At 38.2% G+C, this 20,015-nt stretch overlaps 1 protein-coding gene across 1 annotated transcript in view; it reads left to right on the top strand.

Moving 5' to 3' along the window:
- Positions 1-20,015, top strand: part of CELF2 (CUGBP Elav-like family member 2) — a 559,496-nt gene that overhangs the window by 121,098 nt on the left and 418,383 nt on the right. Inside the window, exon 2 of the mRNA XM_080656732.1 lies at positions 3,080-3,115. Coding sequence (XP_080512858.1) covers positions 3,080-3,115 — 36 coding nt within the window. The remainder of the gene's footprint in view (positions 1-3,079; positions 3,116-20,015) is intronic.

The following is a 20,015-nucleotide window of genomic DNA, read 5'->3' as shown; positions in this document are numbered from 1 at the left end:
GAGGTCCTTTATTTAAAGGAGGTCCTTTATTTGAGTTGACAAGATGAGTAAAGATAATGTGAGTTTAAAGTTAATATTCCTGACCCATGGCTGGCATATTTGCTTGGGGAGGTTCATAAACCATCTACATTTGTATACCACATTTTGTGTGTGTATGAATGGGTATATTGTTATTTTTTTCTAGGTAATGTGTTTATATTTTTAATGAGACTTTTAAAGGGATCAAATGACCCAAAGAAGTGGCTATACCAGTGGTCGGCAAACTCATTAGTCAACAGAGCGGCAAACTGTGGCTCGCAAGCCGCATGTGGCTCACGAGCCATGGTTTGCCGACCACTGGGCTATACTATTGTTTCTAAGAATTAAACTTTTTTTTTTACAATACAACCATCAAATATCATTTTTATTTTTTTTGTTTGTTACAGGAAGAAAGAATTCAAAATTGTGCACAGTGTGATTCTACTTATATAAAAATGCATATAGACATGAGCACATATAAATAAATACTGAGCTGTAATAAACTGAAATTCTTTCTATCTTATATAATTACAGGTTATTTTTTATTTGGGGTTTTTCTGTATTTTCCAAATTTTTACAAAAAATGGATTACTATATAATTCAAAATCGTATTTGGATATTGAAAAGGAATATAAACATTTAATTGCCAATAATATTTAAAGAGAGCTGTCCATGGAAAGTGAAGGAAATCTCCACTCTCAGCTGCCTAGTGCTAAAGCCTTAATTCCTAGATGAGAGCAACTTCCCTTTCTAAACCCTGGGACTCTGTATGACTATAAAGATGATATAGAGAATTGCTCCTTCCATATTTTATTGTCCACAAGAAATGACTTTTAGAAGACCTTTCATTGTTGTTTTCTTCTAAGAAGGTTTTTATAAGAAGAGTAAATGTCGACTTTATTTTGGATCTTAATATTTCCAGAAGGCCTAAACTCCATGGGATATACAACCTATCTCTCCTCTTTTCTTCTCTTTATTCTTCTTTCCCATTTACTCCTCTTTCCAGCTCTCTCTCCCTCCCTATATCTCCTTTATAATGTCTAGGTGTACCTCTTAAGTACTGTCCTCAGACAAAGATGGTAGCACTTTCTTTGATTTCTTCTATACTTTGCATCATGTTCAGAATAGCACCCTGTATTCAAAGACAACTTAAAAGTATCAACACTACAACTCAATTTCGTTTGTACTTTTATTATGTTTTCAAGCACCGTAGGACATAACTCTCTTTCTCTCAACACACACAGACACACACATGCACACACACACACGCACACACCCACGCACATGCACACACACAGAGACACACACACGCACACAAGAAAAACAGTATGTATGAGGTAAACATGATATTGAATCAAAAGGACATGTGTTGAACTCCTGCTTTCAGAGAAAATCCTCAGTCCATGTTGGGGCTGGAGCAAGAAGTAGAAGCTGGCAACAGCCCACCACTGGAGAGGGGGGAAAAAAGTGGTGGTAACTCATTAGCCATTTATTTCCCTTTCTGTCTGTTAGTTTTGAGGACATCTGGTGGAATGGACAATTAGAATAGTATTCATGGATTGGGGCAGTTGGGAAGGTTGTTCCGGGAAGACACCAGGATGACCTTCATTGATAATATTGATAATAAGTCATACACTGAACATGTTATTAAAAACTTCCAAATCAAGATCTAGATCTCCATGGAATATGAAAATGGAGTAACACCACCAGATGATTGTACCCTTTTAATAGAAATCTCATTGAAAAAGTAAAAGTGCTAGACACTATTGCTTGCAAAGAAGTGTCTGGAGAGTAGCCAAAGTTATATTCTTCCCGTTGAAATCTGAGTTTTATCTTCCTGTTTTGCCTACAGCAGTCGTCAGCAAACTCATTAGTCAACAGAGCCAAATATCAACAGTACAACGATTGAAATTTCTTTTGAGAGCCAAATTTTTTAAACTTAAACTTCTTCTAACGCCACTTCTTCAAAATAGATTTGCCCAGGCTGTGGTATTTTGTGGAAGAGCCACACTCAAGGGGCCAAAGAGCCGCATGTGGCTCGCAAGCCACAGTTTGCCAACCACGGGCCTAGAGGTCTCTTGATGAAAGGAATCCTTTAATCATACACATCTATGCCCCACCAAAGCAGTAAATCACCGTCTGTCACTGTGTCACCTGATTCACACCAGATTATTGGTTTATTATGAAGGACAGAACTCAGAAACAGCCAAATGAAAGAGATGCCTAGGACAAGGTATATGGAGCTTCCATGCTCTCTCCAAGCACAGCAGTCTCCAAGTTCAATCCAGAAGCCCTAAGAATTACACTTTTAATCCCTCCATCTAAAGTTGAGCCCACCTCCACTTTTAAAATATCTCAACATCAAGCTCTCCTCATCATAACTTCACATTGCTCTCAAGAACACATCTCTGATAGAAGGACAAGATATTGCAATAAGGAAAAATTCAGTTTTTTAATTTGTGTCTGGTCTAGTGACTTGTCTTTTGTGCCATTTGAATTATCATAGCATCTGCCTTCAATAATTCCATCTGGTAAGACATTGTAACAAAGACGTGAAAAGTAGTAATTTGCTACTAAAAGAAATTGATTTTGTGCTATATGTATTCTTTCATAAACCTCAGGTGACAGCATCAACACAAAGACACAACCTTAAAAGAACATGTTCCTAAATGATTCTTGGAAAGAGAAGACAGATCATTTGTTTAACTGAAAAATATCTAAAAAGGTAGTTTAGGATTTTCCCCCTCCTGTTTCCTTCTATATGTTGTGCATTTTTAAATTTTATTATTTTAAACTGAGTTAAATTCTACCATCAGGAAGCAGAGGCAGATATTTTGCATGTGTGTAAAATTTCCTTTGAAAATACCCATTGAAACATTTATGGGAATTAATCAGAAATGTGATTAATCAATATTGAATTCCAGAACAGCTGCATATACAGTATCTTTTGCACATATATGATACTGTTATGCCTTGGAACATTATATTACAGTTTTATTAAACACATTTTTAGAATTTAACAAAATAAGCTCTTCATACATATCTTCTTTTTCCCCTCTAGAGAGACAACCACAGAGTTAGCTGGAAGCCTACCAAGGTGAGTAGACATGCTATGCTTATTCTGTGCATGATCTCTGATATTCCCAGAAAGAAGTATTGTGTGCTCTTAGAAAGGACTTCTTCATTTTATCTCCCTCACATCAGATTTAAGACCTCCTATTTCACTATGTAAATGCCAAAAACTGTATATGAGTCACATAGAAGTGATATAACCAAGAAGTGATGAGAGTGATGTCCACATATGACTTATAGAAATTCTCATTTCTTTAGAATAGATCCTGTACCTGGGGATGCATAGATGAGCTATATTCTTCACAGAAATCATCAACATGCTTTTTCCTTTATTATATTCATGGAATTGGATTTTTTCCTTCGGTATATCCATTATTGTTATTGTGTTCAAGGATTTACCCTAATATATAAAAACTCAGGGTCCATAATGACCAACCGAAGACTCGAACGAACACCAGAAGTCAGTCCTGCAGTCAGTGCCGGCTTGCTGTGGAGACCCAGCACTGACTGCCACCAGTGTGGGCGCATTGACCCAGCACTGACTGCCGAGGAGGCTGCACATCAGGCCCAGAGAGAGGCCTGGAGAGAGAGGCAGGGTCTCATCCACAGCCTCCATGGCAGCTGTTGATCAGCCCTTGCCTCTCTCTTTCTCTCCAGGCTTCACTAGCAGCTGCACCTCTGTTTCTCTCCAGGCCTCTGCAGGGCTGCTGATCAGCCTTGCCTCTCTGATCAGTCCTGGAGATAGGCCCTGAGATGCTGACTGGCATAGAAACTGACCAATCAGAACCAAATCTGGGTGAACTGTGAGGAGCCAATGGCTGCCTAAGAGGCGGAGCTTTTGATGCTAACTGGCATAGAAACCAACCAATAAGAACCAAATTGGCTGGCAGGGGAGGGCAGTTGGGGGTGAGATCAGGCTGACGGGGGGGGGGGAAGTTAGGGGTGATCAGGCAGGCAGGCAGAGAGGTTAGGGGCAATCAGTCAGGCAGGCAGAGACAGTTAGGGGCGATCAGGCAGACAGGCAGGTGAGTGGTTAGGAGCCAGCGGTCCCAGATTGCAAGAGGGATGTCCAACTGCAGTCAGACATCCCCTAAGGGGTCCCCAATTGAAGAGAGTGCAGGCTGGGCTGAGGGAACCCCCACTCCGTGCACAAATTTTGTGCACCAGGCCACTAGTAGATTTATAAAATAATCCTAAGCTTCCTCTAAAGCATTTACATCATAGTTTTGATGATAATATAGATACATTTGTATTTCTTATCATCATTGAATTAAACACAGTAATATTATTTCACCAGGGAAAGAAATCAATATATAAATTAATCAGACTATTTTACATATTTTTTATATTTTGTCACTTTATGAAATAAGATATGATTAACTGGATGCAAATTATAGAGAGCTCTCCATCAAAAATGATTACCACTATTTATTAGAGGAAAAAAAGCAAAGGAAGGGAGTGGCAATACTTCAAGAGATATTTTGCTGAGCATTGCATATAGCACCTAGCATCATGCCTTAGCTTTAAAGATGTTCAGTAACCATTTGTGAACAAATGAATAGGGCAAAGGGTATTGGGAACTATTAGAAACGGAAAAACAAGAGAATCCTAAGAATAAGAAAAAGAAGTGTGAACAGACTATGATAATGAACAGGGAATAGAAACAGTACATATCGTCACCATCTGTTACAGGAGATAAGCATATTTGGTTGCTTTTTTATGTAAAGAAAATCTTTGCTTATAGGATCATGATTAATATTGCCAAAAACTGTTTACTGTAATCCAAATATTTAAATTACTCCATGTCTTAATTCTTTGGATAACATCCCAAAGAAACATTTCAACTGTGTGCTGGTTACAGGGTTAAAGCAGATGTGTGCTCTGGTGTATGTATTCCCTGTGTTTGTTTGTCATTGTGCTTTCCCTATGGAGAAGGTCCACTTTGAAGGTTTCAGCATCCCATCATTTTCAGGGAGAGAGAGAGAGAGTTGTGTATTTGCCCATGCTTGTGGTAAAGAAGTTAATCCCCAAATAAGGGAACAAAGAATGACTTTCAAACTTCTCTAGAATGGCTAAGCAGCGGACCACCCTCAGATGAGACCCACACAGAGCTGTAACATGCAGATAAAAATTACTCAGATGTCTGAAAAATCTGGTGTGCACCCTGAATTCTATTAAGTAGCAATGCTTATTATTGTGAATACCAAGTGGCATTTCCTATATTCACTGTGAATTATCTTCTTTTGTAGCTGTTTTATTACTCCAGGGAGAGTTCTCTCTCTTCCTGAGTTTGGTGGGAGATATTTTAGTAATGAGCCTACTTATTTTTTTTTTTCATGAATTTTTGTTATTCTAATGTTGGATCATGTTGAAAATAAACATGACAGCAATCCCATTCAAGCTGCAACTCTCAGTTGTGGTAATGGCATAACAATAAGGGTGTGACAAATATGTCAGTTATTTCTCAACTGGCTTCTAATGGAACCTCAGGTATTCTTTTTACTTTCTCCACAGGCACTTTAGGACATATTCATTCACAATTATGACCTTTCCTTACATTAACATAAAATAATGCAATTATTTAATGATGAATACTTCTTTTGGCATTTGGAATATTTTTTGATAGCATTTGTTTGTTTGTACACTCTTGTGGAATGCAATCAGTTATTTAGCTTTCAGCTTTTTTTCTTCCAATTTCTTCAGCCTGTCACTGGGAAAGTGCAAGTGAGCCCTGGAAAACCTTGGTGCTGTTAAGAGCAAGGCACCTGTCGTTATTCGGTTTGTTATTTTGTAGTTAATGATTAGTGGAACATGACACTGGGGTTTTTATCCTTTTAGTCATAAAGTATGCTTATGCTGTGACATCTAAGAAAAACAGAAAATTGCAATTCAGGCAACTGCTAACTAGTGATAGGAGGCTGTGAAGGTAGACAATGGCATTTTATAGCAGTATTGTGATTTGGTTCTCATCGGCTTATACTGTCTTGAAATTTTCCAAAAGGCCATTTAAAATATTGCACAAGGGTGGAGTATTTCAACTTTAATTGCTTTATGTAGCCTTAATTTAAAGTAGCTGGCCACTGGTTGATAATATCCTGTGAAACTGTCCAAATCGAGTGGATCATGTCTGATAGTTAAACATCTTTGAAGTTGAAATGAGATATGTGCACAAGGTGTATGAACAGGCAGCAGGTTTGTTTTCCATTACTAATGATAACATAAAGTGTTTCTGAGTTCTTGCCATTGCTGAAATTAAAGTATAGTCATAATATGTCACCAGGAAAATTAGATTATATGAGCAACATGCACTAAGCATTATATATATATATATATATATATATATATATATATATATATATATATATATATATGTTAAAACCAATGATCTTGTCATGATTAAAACAAATATTTAAACTGGCTGCAGATAGTACTCATGCTGTCCTCTTTATTGGGAAGTGTGGAAATGGGATGTATGGTTACATTTCTTGAACTGGGAAAATTATCATTTTCAATCTTACATGTAATTCCTCACTTCTGTTTTGCTGTGGCAAAGAACAATTTAGCAATCAGAACAATTGTTGTTTATTCCCCATTATAAGCATGTCTTTCAAGAAGTTTTTTAATGGTGAGGAGTTTAGTTTAGGTAGATGTGTTTTAATTAAATGATGATAATATCCCAATTGTTAAAAGGAATTCAGGCATTAAAATAGTTATTATGAGCTTGGTGTTTAATGTAGATGGTGCCTATACAGAGATACAACTTTATTTTGGATAGCAGAGTAAAGGTATAAACAAGGTTTATACTAACAGAGGTTTTAATGTGATCTGCAATATTAGTGGCTGTTTTTGAAAAAGAGAGATCATTTTAATTCCTTGTTAATATAGTCCACTGTTTCTCAACCTAAACTAAACAGTATGGAAAATAAAGTGGCTTAATACACCTTAATAGAAATAGCTTAAGTATTACAGCAGAGATCCACAAGCTGGTTCTTAAAGCACACCACTGAGAAGTCAGGGTAATTTTTGAAAAACATGAAGTATCGGTAAATGAAGCTTAAAATAATTAAGTGTATAAATCAGATGTCGTCTTTTACTAAATTTTAGCATAAAACAGTGGATGCAGAGGCCAAAAAGTAAAGTTATAAAGGAAAAACTTAGACTTCTTTCCTTGTATTTTAATCTAATAACATGATCTCTTTTTCTATGCCTTCTTTGAGACCATAAGTACTCAGTATAAAAAACAGAACTCCCAATTCCTAGACTACCACTATTCACCATAGGATTACTGTTTGAGACATATTCATATCTACCAAAAAGATATGAACTGCTTGCTTTGTGTGACTATCAGAGACAAAAGTCATTCATTGCATTGCTGTTTCACATATGCAGTTTTTATCTTAAATCATTGAACTTTGTTATCCAAAATTTGAACTGAACAGATTCCATGTAGTGGAAGGGCAAGAATGAAGTTTCTGATTAACCACATTTCTCAGTCATGGCTTTGGCTGGTCAGGTATCAGCAACAGGAAAAGGAGGATAATCAAAGTAAGTTGTGCTAGCTCAACTCACCACTTACGGTTCTAGAAGGGTTTTAAGTTAGATATTCAGTCTCCTCTGGAGGTCTTTAGTAGCTAACATAATCTCATATTTCTCATTGTCCTCAATATGAAGTGAAGACTTCTGAAAGACCTTTAGAAATTAGAAGATAAAAATGTTGGTAACCAAAGGCAACAAAAGCAAAAATAAGCAAGTGAGACTACATCAAGCTAAAAAGCTACTGCTCAGCAAAGAAAACCATCAACAAAATTAAAAGGGAACCTAATGAATGGGAGAAATATTTTCAAATCATATATCTAATAAAGGATTAATATCCAAAATATATGAGGAAGTTATACAGCTCCATAGCAAAAAAAAGCAAACAATCTGATTAAAAAGTGGGCAGAGAAGCTGAATAGATATTCTTCCAAAGAAGACATCCCAGATGGCCAACAGGTACATTAAAAGATGTTCAACATCACAAATCATCAGGGAAATGCAAAGCAAAACCACATGAAATGTCATCTCACACCTGTTCGAATGGCTATCATATAAAAGACAAGAGATAACAAATGTTGGCAAGGATGTGGAGAAAAGGGAACCGTTGTGCACTGTCAATAGGAATGAATTGGTGCAGCCACTATGGAAAACCATATGGAAGTTTTTCAAAAATTAAAACTAGAAGTACTATGGGATCCAGCTTCTGGGTATATACCCAAAGAAAATGAAAACAGGTTATGGAAGAGATATATGCACTCCCATGTTCATGGCAGAATTATTCACAATAGCCAAAATATGGAAAAAACCTGTCTGTCAGCAGATAAATGGATAAAAAAGATGTGGCAAATATATATACAACTAGAGGCCCAATGCATGAAATTCGTGCATGGTAGGGGGGGAGTGTCCCTCAGCCCAGCCTGCACCCTCTCCAATCTGGGACCCCTCAAGGTATGTCCAACTGCCCATTTAGGCCAGATCCTACTGGGCAACAGGACATCCATCTCACAATCCAGGACTGCTGGCTCCCAACTGCTCACCTGTCTATCTTCCTGATTGCCCCTAACCACTCTCCTGCCAGCCTGATTGTTGCCTAACTGCTCCCCTGCCAGCCTGTTTGCCCCTAACTGTCCTCCCCTGCAGGCCTGGGTCCCCCAACTTCCCTCCTCTGCTGGCCTGGTCACCCCTAACTGCCCTCCACTGCAAGCTTGATTGCCCCCAACTGCCCTCACTTGCAGACTTGGTCCCCTCCAACTGTCCTCCCCTGCTGGCCATCTTGTGGTGGCCATCTTGTGTCCACATGGGGGCAGCCATCTTTGACCAAATGTGGGCAGCCATCTTGTGTGTTGGAATGATGGTCAATTTGCATATTGCTCTTTTATTAGATGGGATAGAGGCCTGGTGCATGAGTGGGGGCCAGCTGGTTTGCCCTGAAGGGTGTCCCGGATCAGGGTGGGGGTTCCCTTGGGGCATGGGGCGGCCTGGGTGAGGGGTCTGTGGTGGTTTGCAGGCTGGCCATGCCCTCCGGTGACCCAAGCGGAGGCCCTGGTATCTGGGATTTATTTATCTTCTATAATTGAAACTTTGTAGCCTTGAATGAAGGCCAAGGCAGGCCAGGGCTGCGGAAGCTTGCCTTCCTCCATTGCTGGGGGCAACTCAAGCCTCCTGCTCTCTCCAGCTCCATACCTGCCGACATTTTTGTTGGGATTTATTTATCTTCTATAATTGAAACTTTGTAGCCTTGAGTGGAGGCCTGGGCCAGCCAGGGTGTGTGGGAAGCTTGGCTTCCTTCATTGCTGGGGAAACCCAAGCCTCCTGCTCACTCCGTGGCCACAGCCATCTTGGTTGGGTTAATTTTCATACTCGCTCCTGATTGCCTGATGGGTGTGGCTTGTGGGTGTAATGGAGGTACAGTCAATTTGCATATTACTCTTTTATTAGATAGGATGGAGTACTAGCCTTGAGAAAGAAGGAATTCTGCCATTGTGACAACATGGATGGACTTTGAGGGCATTATGCTAAGTGAAATAAGCGAGACAGAAAAAGACAAGTACAGCATGGTATAACTTGTATGTGGAATTTTTTTTTTAAATATATTCCATTGATTTTTCACAGAGAGGAAGAGAGAGGGATAGAGAGTTAGAAACATCAATGAGAGAGAAACATCGATCAGCTGCCTCCTGCACACCTCCTACTGGGGATGTGCCCGCAACCAAGGTACATGCCCCTGACCAGGATCGAACCCAGGACCCTTCAGTCCGCAGGCCAATGCTCCATCCACTGAGCCAAACAAGTCAGGGCATGTATATGGAATCTTTAAAAAAAATTGTTAGTTCCAGACCAATCTCTTACTACGTAATCTAGATCAGATGAATATTTCCTGACTCCTTTATAATCCCTAAGAAAGAACAATTCCCTCTGGTTCAATATTTACAGAATTTATTCTTTATTCATTAATTCAACAAAGGGGCATGGAGCACAAGCTATATGCTGAGAATGCTTGTAGGCTCTGTGGTAGAAAACAAACAAAACATCAGCCCTTCCCCTAAATAGTTTGATCTAGTGCAGCCTTGGGCAAACTACGGCCCGCGGGCTGGATCCGGCTGTTCTATCCGGTTCTCTTGCTCTCCCCTCCGCTCCTTTACTTTGAATTTATATTAGTTCACACAAACACTCCATCCATGCTTTTGTTCCGGCCCTCCGGTCCAGTTTAAGAACCCATTGTGGCCCTCAAGTCAAAAAGTTTGCCCACCCCTGATCTAGTGTCTCAGATATAGACAATCATAGTGCTAGGTGGAAAGTGCTTAATGCCCTAAGTAGAAAGACATGTAAGGAAACTAAATGCACTAAGGGATTTCACCAACAAAGTGGGCCACTTCTGATTGGAGGACAGTATCGTGAATCAAACTTCTGAGTAGGCCTGAGCAGATGGGTCAGGTTTAAATATGTGGCAGAGAAGGGGGCTGTGCACAGAGGAAATGTCATCAATAATGCCTAGGGGTGTTGTGCAGGGAATGTGTGTGTGGAACAGGAAGTAGTACCATCTTGTTGGATGGAGTGCAGAAGCAGGAAGAAGAGCTTCGGGGATGATTGGATGATGTGAAGGGTTTAGACACCAGTGTGAGGAGCTATTACTTTCTTTGATACTGTTCATCCAGGGAATGTTCTAAGCTATCCCTTAAGAATAGTAATCTGGGCAAATCAATAGAATAGATTTGGGGAAAGAAAAAGGCTTGAAGTTCTTCATATAGAACTTCATGGTACCCCAGGGCCTTACAATCCTCAGAGCCCCTCTCCAGATTTACCACTTGGCTAACAATAAAATACAAGCCCTCTGACCTAAGTGATTGGTTTCCAAACCTTTACACCTTACACTATTCAATTTCCTGCTTCCAGCACCCAACCATCATATTGCATACTGACTCTGAGGCCACAGTCACAGTTGGTAAGATGTGTTCTCTCTTCCAACCTGCCTAGACCCCTACCTCCTAACCTTATAGAATGCATCCTAATGCATCCTTCACTCCTGGTCAGTGACTGAATTCTTTCCTGCTTGAACCTTGCCATATATATATTCTTCTTTATTATTTTTCTCAGGTTGAATCTATCTAAAAGGCACTCTAGCTATATTATATTAAGCTAGAAAATGCAAATTGAGTTTGTAGCTGTAGTTCAAGAGGTTGGAGAGGCCCCAATGTTAATTCAGCATCCTGGCACATTCCCTTTTTCTTCTCTGCCATCCTCAGCATGTTGGGCATGGTGTGCTTCAAGTTCACAATATTGTTGCAGCAGCTCCAGCTATCACATGGAGACCTGACCACATCTAGTGAAGAAAGGCATCTCTTCTCAAGTATCGCTAGTTTAGGGAAGAATTTCTTGCCCATGTCTAAACTCTTAGAGAATGAAAATTTGATATCTGGTATTTGCAGTCTTTATAATGAGATGTATATCCTGCCATCAAGGAGGAAGGTAGGAATCTGGGTAGGGGGAAAATGACTTGTCCATACTTGAGGAATGGTATCTGCCACAGTTCTCTTGTTTCTTTTTCTTCTCAGCCTATTCCAGCCAGACTTCTGACCCTTTGATTCTACTAAACAGGCCTGGTAATGGTCAGTAGCAGCGTCCATCTAGCTAAAGTCAAAGGCCATTTATCTATTCTCTTGTTTGGTTTCTCATTCAAGATAGGAACTTCTTCCTTCTCCATGAAATGCCTCTTTAATGTCTGAGACACCAAACTCCCCCATTTCCTTTCTCTCTCAGTGGTTGTCCTTTCTCAGTCTTTCTTCCTATTCTTTCTCTTCTACTTGACTCTAAATGTCAAGGCCACCAGGTTTCCCTTGCCCACTTCTCTCTTTAGTTGTAAAGAGGTTGTGGAGAGAGATTTCATTTAGTTCCATGGATTTAAAGATCATCTTATATGGATAGTTTCCATTTTTATATCTCTAGCCCCAACTTCTTCCTTGAGCCTCAAATCTGAATACCCAGCTGTCAATTTAACATCAATACTTAAATATAATACTTAAATAAACTTGATGTGACCAAAAAAGAACTTTTGGATCCTACCCATGCCCACATTACCACCATGCACCCAACTGCTCAAATGAGAAACCTAGAGTTATTTATATTGCCTTTCTTTTTCTCACACTTACAGACTATCCATCAGCAAAGCCTTTGGCTCAACCTCCAAAATTTATCTCTAATTTGTCCATTTTCCCCATCTCTCTCTAAGCCATCATAAAGTCCCACTGTAACTATTAAAATGCCGCCCAACTGGTTCCTCATTTCCTCTGTTGCAATGCAGTAGTCATCAGTCAAACTCTCTTCTTATAAGGGCTCTAATCCCATCATGAAGACCTCCTCTTACAGCCTCATCTAAACCTAATCTCCCCCAAAGGCATTGGGGGTTAGGACTTCAACATATGAATTTTGTTGGGGGAGGTTCACACAAAAACATTCATTCCATAACAGGGAAGGAGAGAGGGAGCTTTGAAGAAACTTTCTCCTAAAGAGCCAGTAGTAGACCAGATATATGATTTCTGCCTTCTATCACCCTTCCCACTCTACTCACTGCTTTATATTCTTGGCACCCAGAAAAACTCATCTTACTGGCTGAAAGCAATTAACCTAAATTTGTTATCAAGCTCTTTGGATCCTTTGTTGTTGAGTGTGTATTAGTATAGAGGTTAAGGCACTGGGCTGTGAGCTCAGACACACTTGAATCTTGTATCTGCCATTTCATAGTCATGTGATCATGTGCCAGTTAATAATTCTGTCTCCATGTTTCATTTGTGAATTTGGAAAAATTGTGATACCCATCTTATAGTATCACAATGAGAAGATAATCTATATAAAATATTTAGCTCAGAGCCTGGCAAACAACAAGCAAATTAATACAAGGTAGCTATTATGGTGGTTCATTCAAAGATAGCTTTATGCTACTTATTTTTATTAACACTTGGGTAGTGTCTGTGTCCAAGACAAGACACCAGATTGCATTATAAGAAACAGCCTAGTGAAGTGGTTCCACACATGTATCCTGGAGCCTAACTCCAGCGTGTTCACATCCCAGTTTGGCCAATTTACTAGTTCTGTGACCTTGGTAAGTTTTTAACCTCTCTGTGCCTTGTTTTCTTCATCTATAAAATGAGAGGTAATATGGGACCAAAAGTTCTGAGTATGAAATGCGATGATACGTGTAAAGTATTCAAAACAGTGCTTACTTTGTTATTTTAGTATAAGAAATTCGAGTTGTATATTAACTGAAATTTGAGATGGGCAATGGAGTGTCAAGCCATATGCTATATGAACCTCTAATTCCGATATTAATTATTCAGTGGCTACATTTTTGCTTTTCTGTGAATGATTATTGATTAAATATAAAAATAAACAAACATTAAATGTAAAATTACCTTGACCTTGCTATAATACATGAAAATGACAATTACCAAAGAATGTATGTATGCAAATATTCCCCATCTATCATAGCCAGTTCTATCAGGAACATGATTTTCATTAATTCTCCAAATTACCTAAATCAAAACATTTCATTATTTATTGATGTATATGAGTCCATATTGACATACTTGTTTTGTAATATAGTGTTCGGATGTGTAACAGACTATCAAAGGAACGATCTTTACAAGGAAAACTTTAGAATATTGTTAAGTTACTCACTGCATGACCTATTTAAACTGCTCAGATTCTTCTTGTTGTAGACTGCATAATTAAATTTTAAATGGAACATGATAAAGAAATTATACTGGTGATCTCTAGAGATTTTGATACCCTGTTTGGCTCTTTATAAGAGTATAGCAGAGGCATACTTTAAAATTTAATAAAGGCCTGCCCTAATTTTTTTTCTTTTAGATTTTTCTCATCTGCTCAATAATCCAAAGCTATGCTATATTATCCACAAGTGCTACCTGAAATAAATTATCAAAGTAAAGACTCTAAACACATTTATCACAGTTTGAGAATTTCATTATTTGTGCGTGAGAGCATTTGTATAGCAGTTAGACCCCTTTAAGATAAAACCTGCCATATCCTGAATTTGTTACCATATAGAATTGGAGTTTTAGTCATTGTTTGTGGAAGTATTCATATCTTCAGAGTTTCTAGAGCAAGGGAATAAAAATGGTTTTTGTGGAAGATATAATTTTGGAATTATAATTTCTTGTTTGCTATGTAAAAGTTGCACCTCTTGAGAGGATGCAAGGGAACACACACACATACACATGTGTGCGCACACCCACACAACTTGCAGAAAGCAGAACCAATGGCAGAATAAAGGAGAATTCATGGCTTGAGCATTCTAACAGCCATTACTACAACCTCTTGGGTAATAATTTTGGATCATATAACTTCCTGTCATTCATTTCCTTTTGTATTTAAAGGGGCCCTGCCAAGATAAAATTCTGTGTTACATACAGCTATTTTATGTTTACTTAATACCACTTCGTTATATGAAAGCGTCTCTGGCCTCCTCGAAGGATTTCCGATTTTGCTGTCCACTGAGCTCTGACAGCACCAGGTAAGAGAGCTCCTCTTCCTGTTCAGGGTTGGTTTGCTTTCTGCATTTGCCTCCACTGGTGTTTGGAATTGTCAAGCTACCAAGAGCATATAAATTAATAACATTCATTCTCATTTATGCATAGTTAATTTTATACCTTGTAAACCTTTCTTTTCAGATTAGGTTTTATAAATGTTTCTATTATGTATTTCCCTTTTCCCTCTTTCTGGCACATATACAGATTTCCTTTTGGGCCCAAACTACTCAAGCATCCTATGTTGTTTTCATTTTTCAAATAAGCAATATTAAACTCACATAGCACTTTATAAAACCAAACTGAAGCAGTGACATAGCCAACAGAGAAAATAAATTCACCATTTAGCCTGACTATTCATCCTTAGCCCTCTACTTGTATGGGTTCATCCCTATTCATCCCTAACCTACTAGATATAACTTTAAGGAGTATTGCTGAGCTATATAAAGGATTATAAAGAGCAATCCAGATTGGGAGCATTGTTATCCAGTGAATAAGTGGAAATTCTTTTTACTACCGTAATACAGCACTGAGACCCTCTCTCACCGGAATCAGACCTGTGGCTCTCAGGCTGGTATCTGTAAGCATGTTACCTAAGGGCTTACAATTCATTATAGTGTATAGTGCTCTTCTTCCAAAGTAAAAGGAAATCATTCCCAAATTATACTTTTATTGAAACAGGTTTCTATGACTGGCTCACAACTAATTTAAATATTTAATGAATAATGAAGATGTATATGGACATAATAAATAATGAAACTTCAAAATGAATCTGTGGACATTAACAATATCATTATTACTAGTTGCATCTTTGAGAACCTGTATTAACAAGGAAATATATGGAAAATACAAGGTACAATGATCCCTGTATTTAAGAACCAAAGATTCTAAAAGTAGAGATCTGATTTATAGTAAGAGAAAGTGTGTTATTCCTTGAATCCCAGTGCAAGCACAGAATCTGTCACATGATAAGGTGAAAAAAATTTTTATTGAGTACATTAAGTACCATATAAATTTCCTAAATACTTAAATTCACAGGAGAAAGAGAGAGAGAGAGAGAGAGAGAGAGAGAGAGAGAGAGAGAGAGAGAGAGAGAACATATTTTGTATGACAATATCACGATGAAAAATATCACGATGGAGGGTGTAGAACTTCTGGGAAAAGAAATAGCACTAACAAAGCAAAGAGCAAGGACTATGGAGTGTCCTGAAGTGGAGATTCAGCCAGCTGGTTTCAACCAGATGGTTTGTTGAGAGAATAATGAAATATGAAATTAGTGAAGTCTATAGAAACCAGTTTGTAAGTTTTAAAATGATAGAATAGCTTTGCTGTTGTTTTGCTTTGTTTTCTTTTCAGGAGACCATTGGAGGCATTGAAAATATTATTCAAAGAGTGTGTTGGCAAGGTTAATCAGATGGGGTCCTGCAGAATATAGTGCAATGGGAAGAGCTCCACCAGCCCAGGAACTCCCTGAGGACTAGGACTAAGTCCATTTTGCTAACTTTTTTGTCCTAAACACCTAGCACAGAGCCTACAGCACAGAGTATATGCTTAAATATTGGCCAAATGAATTAATGAGTACCTGGGAGATAAGGATTTTTTCTAAATAGTCCAAATGAGGATAATGAATACATGAAGTAAACTGGTCACTGTAGAAAGAAAAAAGCACTGATTGATTACAGAAAATTGTGGGAAAAAACAAATCAATAAAACTTAGGTGATGAAGGAGAAAGTCAGTCCAAATGCTGGTCATGTTTCCAGTTTGAAAATCCTATATAATAAAAGCCTAAATGATAAGTGTCAGGTCATCCAGTCGTCTGTTCAACCTATCAAAGAATAATATGCTAATGATATGCTAAGGCCGCTCAACTGCTCACTATGATGTGCACTGACCACCAGGGGGCAGTCAACCAGTCGACTAGTCACTATGACATGCACTGACCACCAGGGGGCAGATGCTCTGATGGGTACATTAGCTTGCTGCTGGAGTCCAGGCCAATTGAGACTGAGTAAGATGGGCTGGACATACCCTGGAGCCCTCCCGCAGTCCCTTCCCAGCTGGCCAACCTCCCACATCCTTCTCTGGCCCTCTCGCAATCCAGGACCCCTCAGGGGATGTCGGAGAGCCGGTTTCAGCCCAATCCTGCAGGCCAGGTCAAGGGACCTCACTAATGCACGAATTCATACACTGGGCCTCTAGTATCATAATAATTCCACCACAAATCATGGAGGTCTGGTGGAAGAGCTTACTGGGAAATATGGGCCTAGAAAGAGGGTTGTTTTTTACTGAGTTAGAGGCAAAGGCCAGATATCTAGATGAATATTTCTGGTGGAGGTGAGGGGCACTTGTGGACATGCAACTGAAGGTTTGAGAGCCTGGGAATAAAGCATCTTGGGAATTGTTTGCATGGAGTTTTATTGAAGACATTTTGTCCACATAAATGAGTTTTGAAGTTGTCTTTCATAGTGGTATCCTTTGCCAAATTAGGCAAGATGAAAATTTGGAAGGGAATTCTTTAGGACAAATAATGTTGAAGCAATAATGAATGCAATACTCAAATGGCTTCTAGTTCATTCTGGCAATTTCTCAGGAGAATAAAAAAGGAGTTCTCTGTGGTAACTTACTTCCCCTTTAAATGCCCTCCTCAGTTGTCATCTTGTGCCTGACTTTCCCGATGAAAATTTGTACATGACTCTGTTAGCAGAGTTCTGCTGGCAACAAAATTGTGTTTGCTGCCTGCTCTCATTTGGCCTTTCTCATCTTGGCCTGGTGCTTCTTGGCTAATCCATCATGTCTGAAGTTTCATGTCTTCTGGGTTTTTGCCCGAAGCTCTGGCAGCTGATAGCGTTCAGTTGAGAAAGTCCTATCCAAGTTCAACTTCCATGATGCAAGAGTCTCCCTTTAATACCAGGGTAATTGAAACCCAAGTTGAATTCAACATTTTACCTCTTCAGTTTGTAAGCTAGTTCCAGTATTGCTTAAATATTATAAATGAAAGAGCAGAGTTTACTTTGGGGATGCTTTGGAATAATTTTCTGTATAATGGTTAAGGAAAAATAGGTCATGAAGCAGTACCTGGTAGCTTGTATAACATATTAGCTTAGGGGTTGTTGAGCCATCTATATTTTAAATTTTGTTGACAATCATACAGGGATGCTTATGAGGGTAAAAAGGTTATACTCCTGTTTCTAGCTAGAATAAGGGATAATACTACTTTAGAATTAGAAAATGAGACCCTGTAAAAGGAACTAAGGCCTGGAGAACAAGTTGAAGTCAAGGTGGTTATCTTGAAATCTCACAACCAGCAACTCTGCAAATATTTCTCATATGCTTCACTCCTCTCTTCCTCTTCCTCTCTCATGGGAATCTCTCCCTTCTCTGATATACATGTACATTGTAGCTGATATTTATAAAGTAGAAAGAAGCAATAAGACCGTTAGAAGGAACAAAGGTAAAGAAATGGTTACTCTCACTCAATAAAAAATGTAATGTAATATATAATTTTTAAATAAGTAAATGCTTTTCCTAAAAAAAAAAAAAGAAAAGAAAAGAAAAAGAAAGAAAGAAAGAAATGGTTCCTCTCAGGGGAGTAATAATTACATTTTAACATAAAAGTTGTCCAAGAGCACAATGTAATCTGCATGAGAATTGTGCAAATATCTATATGTGAGTGTTCTCCCCCCAATATATACCCAGATTTCTTTTTTGTATGTTGAACTTTAGAACTAGATGGAACTTACATTGTATCATCATGTTTTACAGATGACTAGACTGAGCATGACAGACTCAAAAGCAAGTCCTCAAACTACACAATTTGCTCTTGCTGGACAAGCTGATATTTGCTTGGTATAGGTGGAGTCCAGTTATTATTTTAGGGCCTATTTTAAGGCCATAGAACCAGAAACCCTTTTAGCTACTTTCTGGTTGTCTGCCCCCCTTCTTTGGTAACTTCTGTCCTCCTTCCATACCTGTCCCCAGGGAAAATACTTCATTTTGAGTATTCACATCAGAGCTTTGTTCTTGCTAAATGAAAGCCAAGTGTTGAAACAAGTGTTGATGTTAGTTATATGATGATGCACAATAGTGTTTCTCAAATATTAATGTGCATGTAAGTGGCCAGAGAATTTTATTAAAATGCATGTTCTGATTCAGTTGGTCTGGAGTGTGACCCGAAATTCTCCATTTCTAGCAGCTCCCATAGGAGATCTGAGAATTCTGGTCTCTGGGCCACCCTATGAGCAAGAAAGAGACTGGGAAACCACCAGTCACATCTTGTTCAAAAGATGTAACAGTCGCTTTCCAAGTTCTACATCCATACCTTTAGGAATATGATGCTTTCATTTATACTATTTTTTATTTTTATTATTCTACCTTACATCTCTGGTTGGATTGTTATTATTTACTTTTTCAGAAGATGCTACAAAGCATTTTGGAAACTGCCACTGCAGGAGTAATTTCTTTTCAAACTCTGAGTTACTGTAAACCTGCTGTAGACATCTGTGGATTGAAAAGAACTATATAAAGGTAATATTATGTTATTGAGTTGTTACAAGTTTAGAATACAGTATCAATCAAGGTTTGACTTTCAATTCTGATTTTATGATGAGTAGCTATCATTGAAGCAGAGACCACAGTTTGACTATTAGGAAGCTTTATTTTACATATATGAAGTCTTATTTATGTCAAGTAATTGAGTTTCCAGGTGTTCTCATTCTGTATCTGTGACTGTAGACAGACAGTATATGTCTAGGTAGTATGACAGTATGAAAATATATATATATATATATATATATATACATATATATATATATATCTTAGAATATATATTATTATATAAGTATATATTAATGCACATATATTATACATATATATGCATATTCAGGAATCAGCTTCAACTATAGTCAATTCACAGGCTATATAGCTGGTTTGTGGAAACTGACATTTATGGACTAGACAGATGTTAAGATTATCTTTGTTTTATTTATTCTGTGTGAAACTGAAAAGTGTTATAGAAGCAATTTTACTTCTCTCCTTTCACCTGTATTTCCATTTATCTCATCCTATCCCCTCTACTAAAGTAAACTGGGGTGTCTTGTTACAACAATCTAATTTGGGATGACTCGAGAGATAGGAAGAGAGACAGGTAACATTGAATATTCAGAATTCAGTAATGAAAAATAATCACTTTAGTGAAAAGCCAGCTGTTCTTTGTTTTCTAATAGGCATGTGATATTGATGAAAAATAGCATTCAAGTAAACTTTACACAGTAGAAATCATTTGATTCAGGGTATTATGTTGTTTTGCAGAATAGGAAATATTATTTAGGTTTAACAAAAAGCTGAACAGT

The sequence above is a fragment of the Plecotus auritus genome, assembly GCF_963455305.1.
Source record: "Plecotus auritus genome assembly, chromosome: 1".
Classification (NCBI taxonomy): Eukaryota; Metazoa; Chordata; class Mammalia; order Chiroptera; family Vespertilionidae; genus Plecotus; species Plecotus auritus.
Note: the sequence above shows the minus strand (reverse complement) of the source record. Positions and strands in the feature narration are given on the sequence as shown.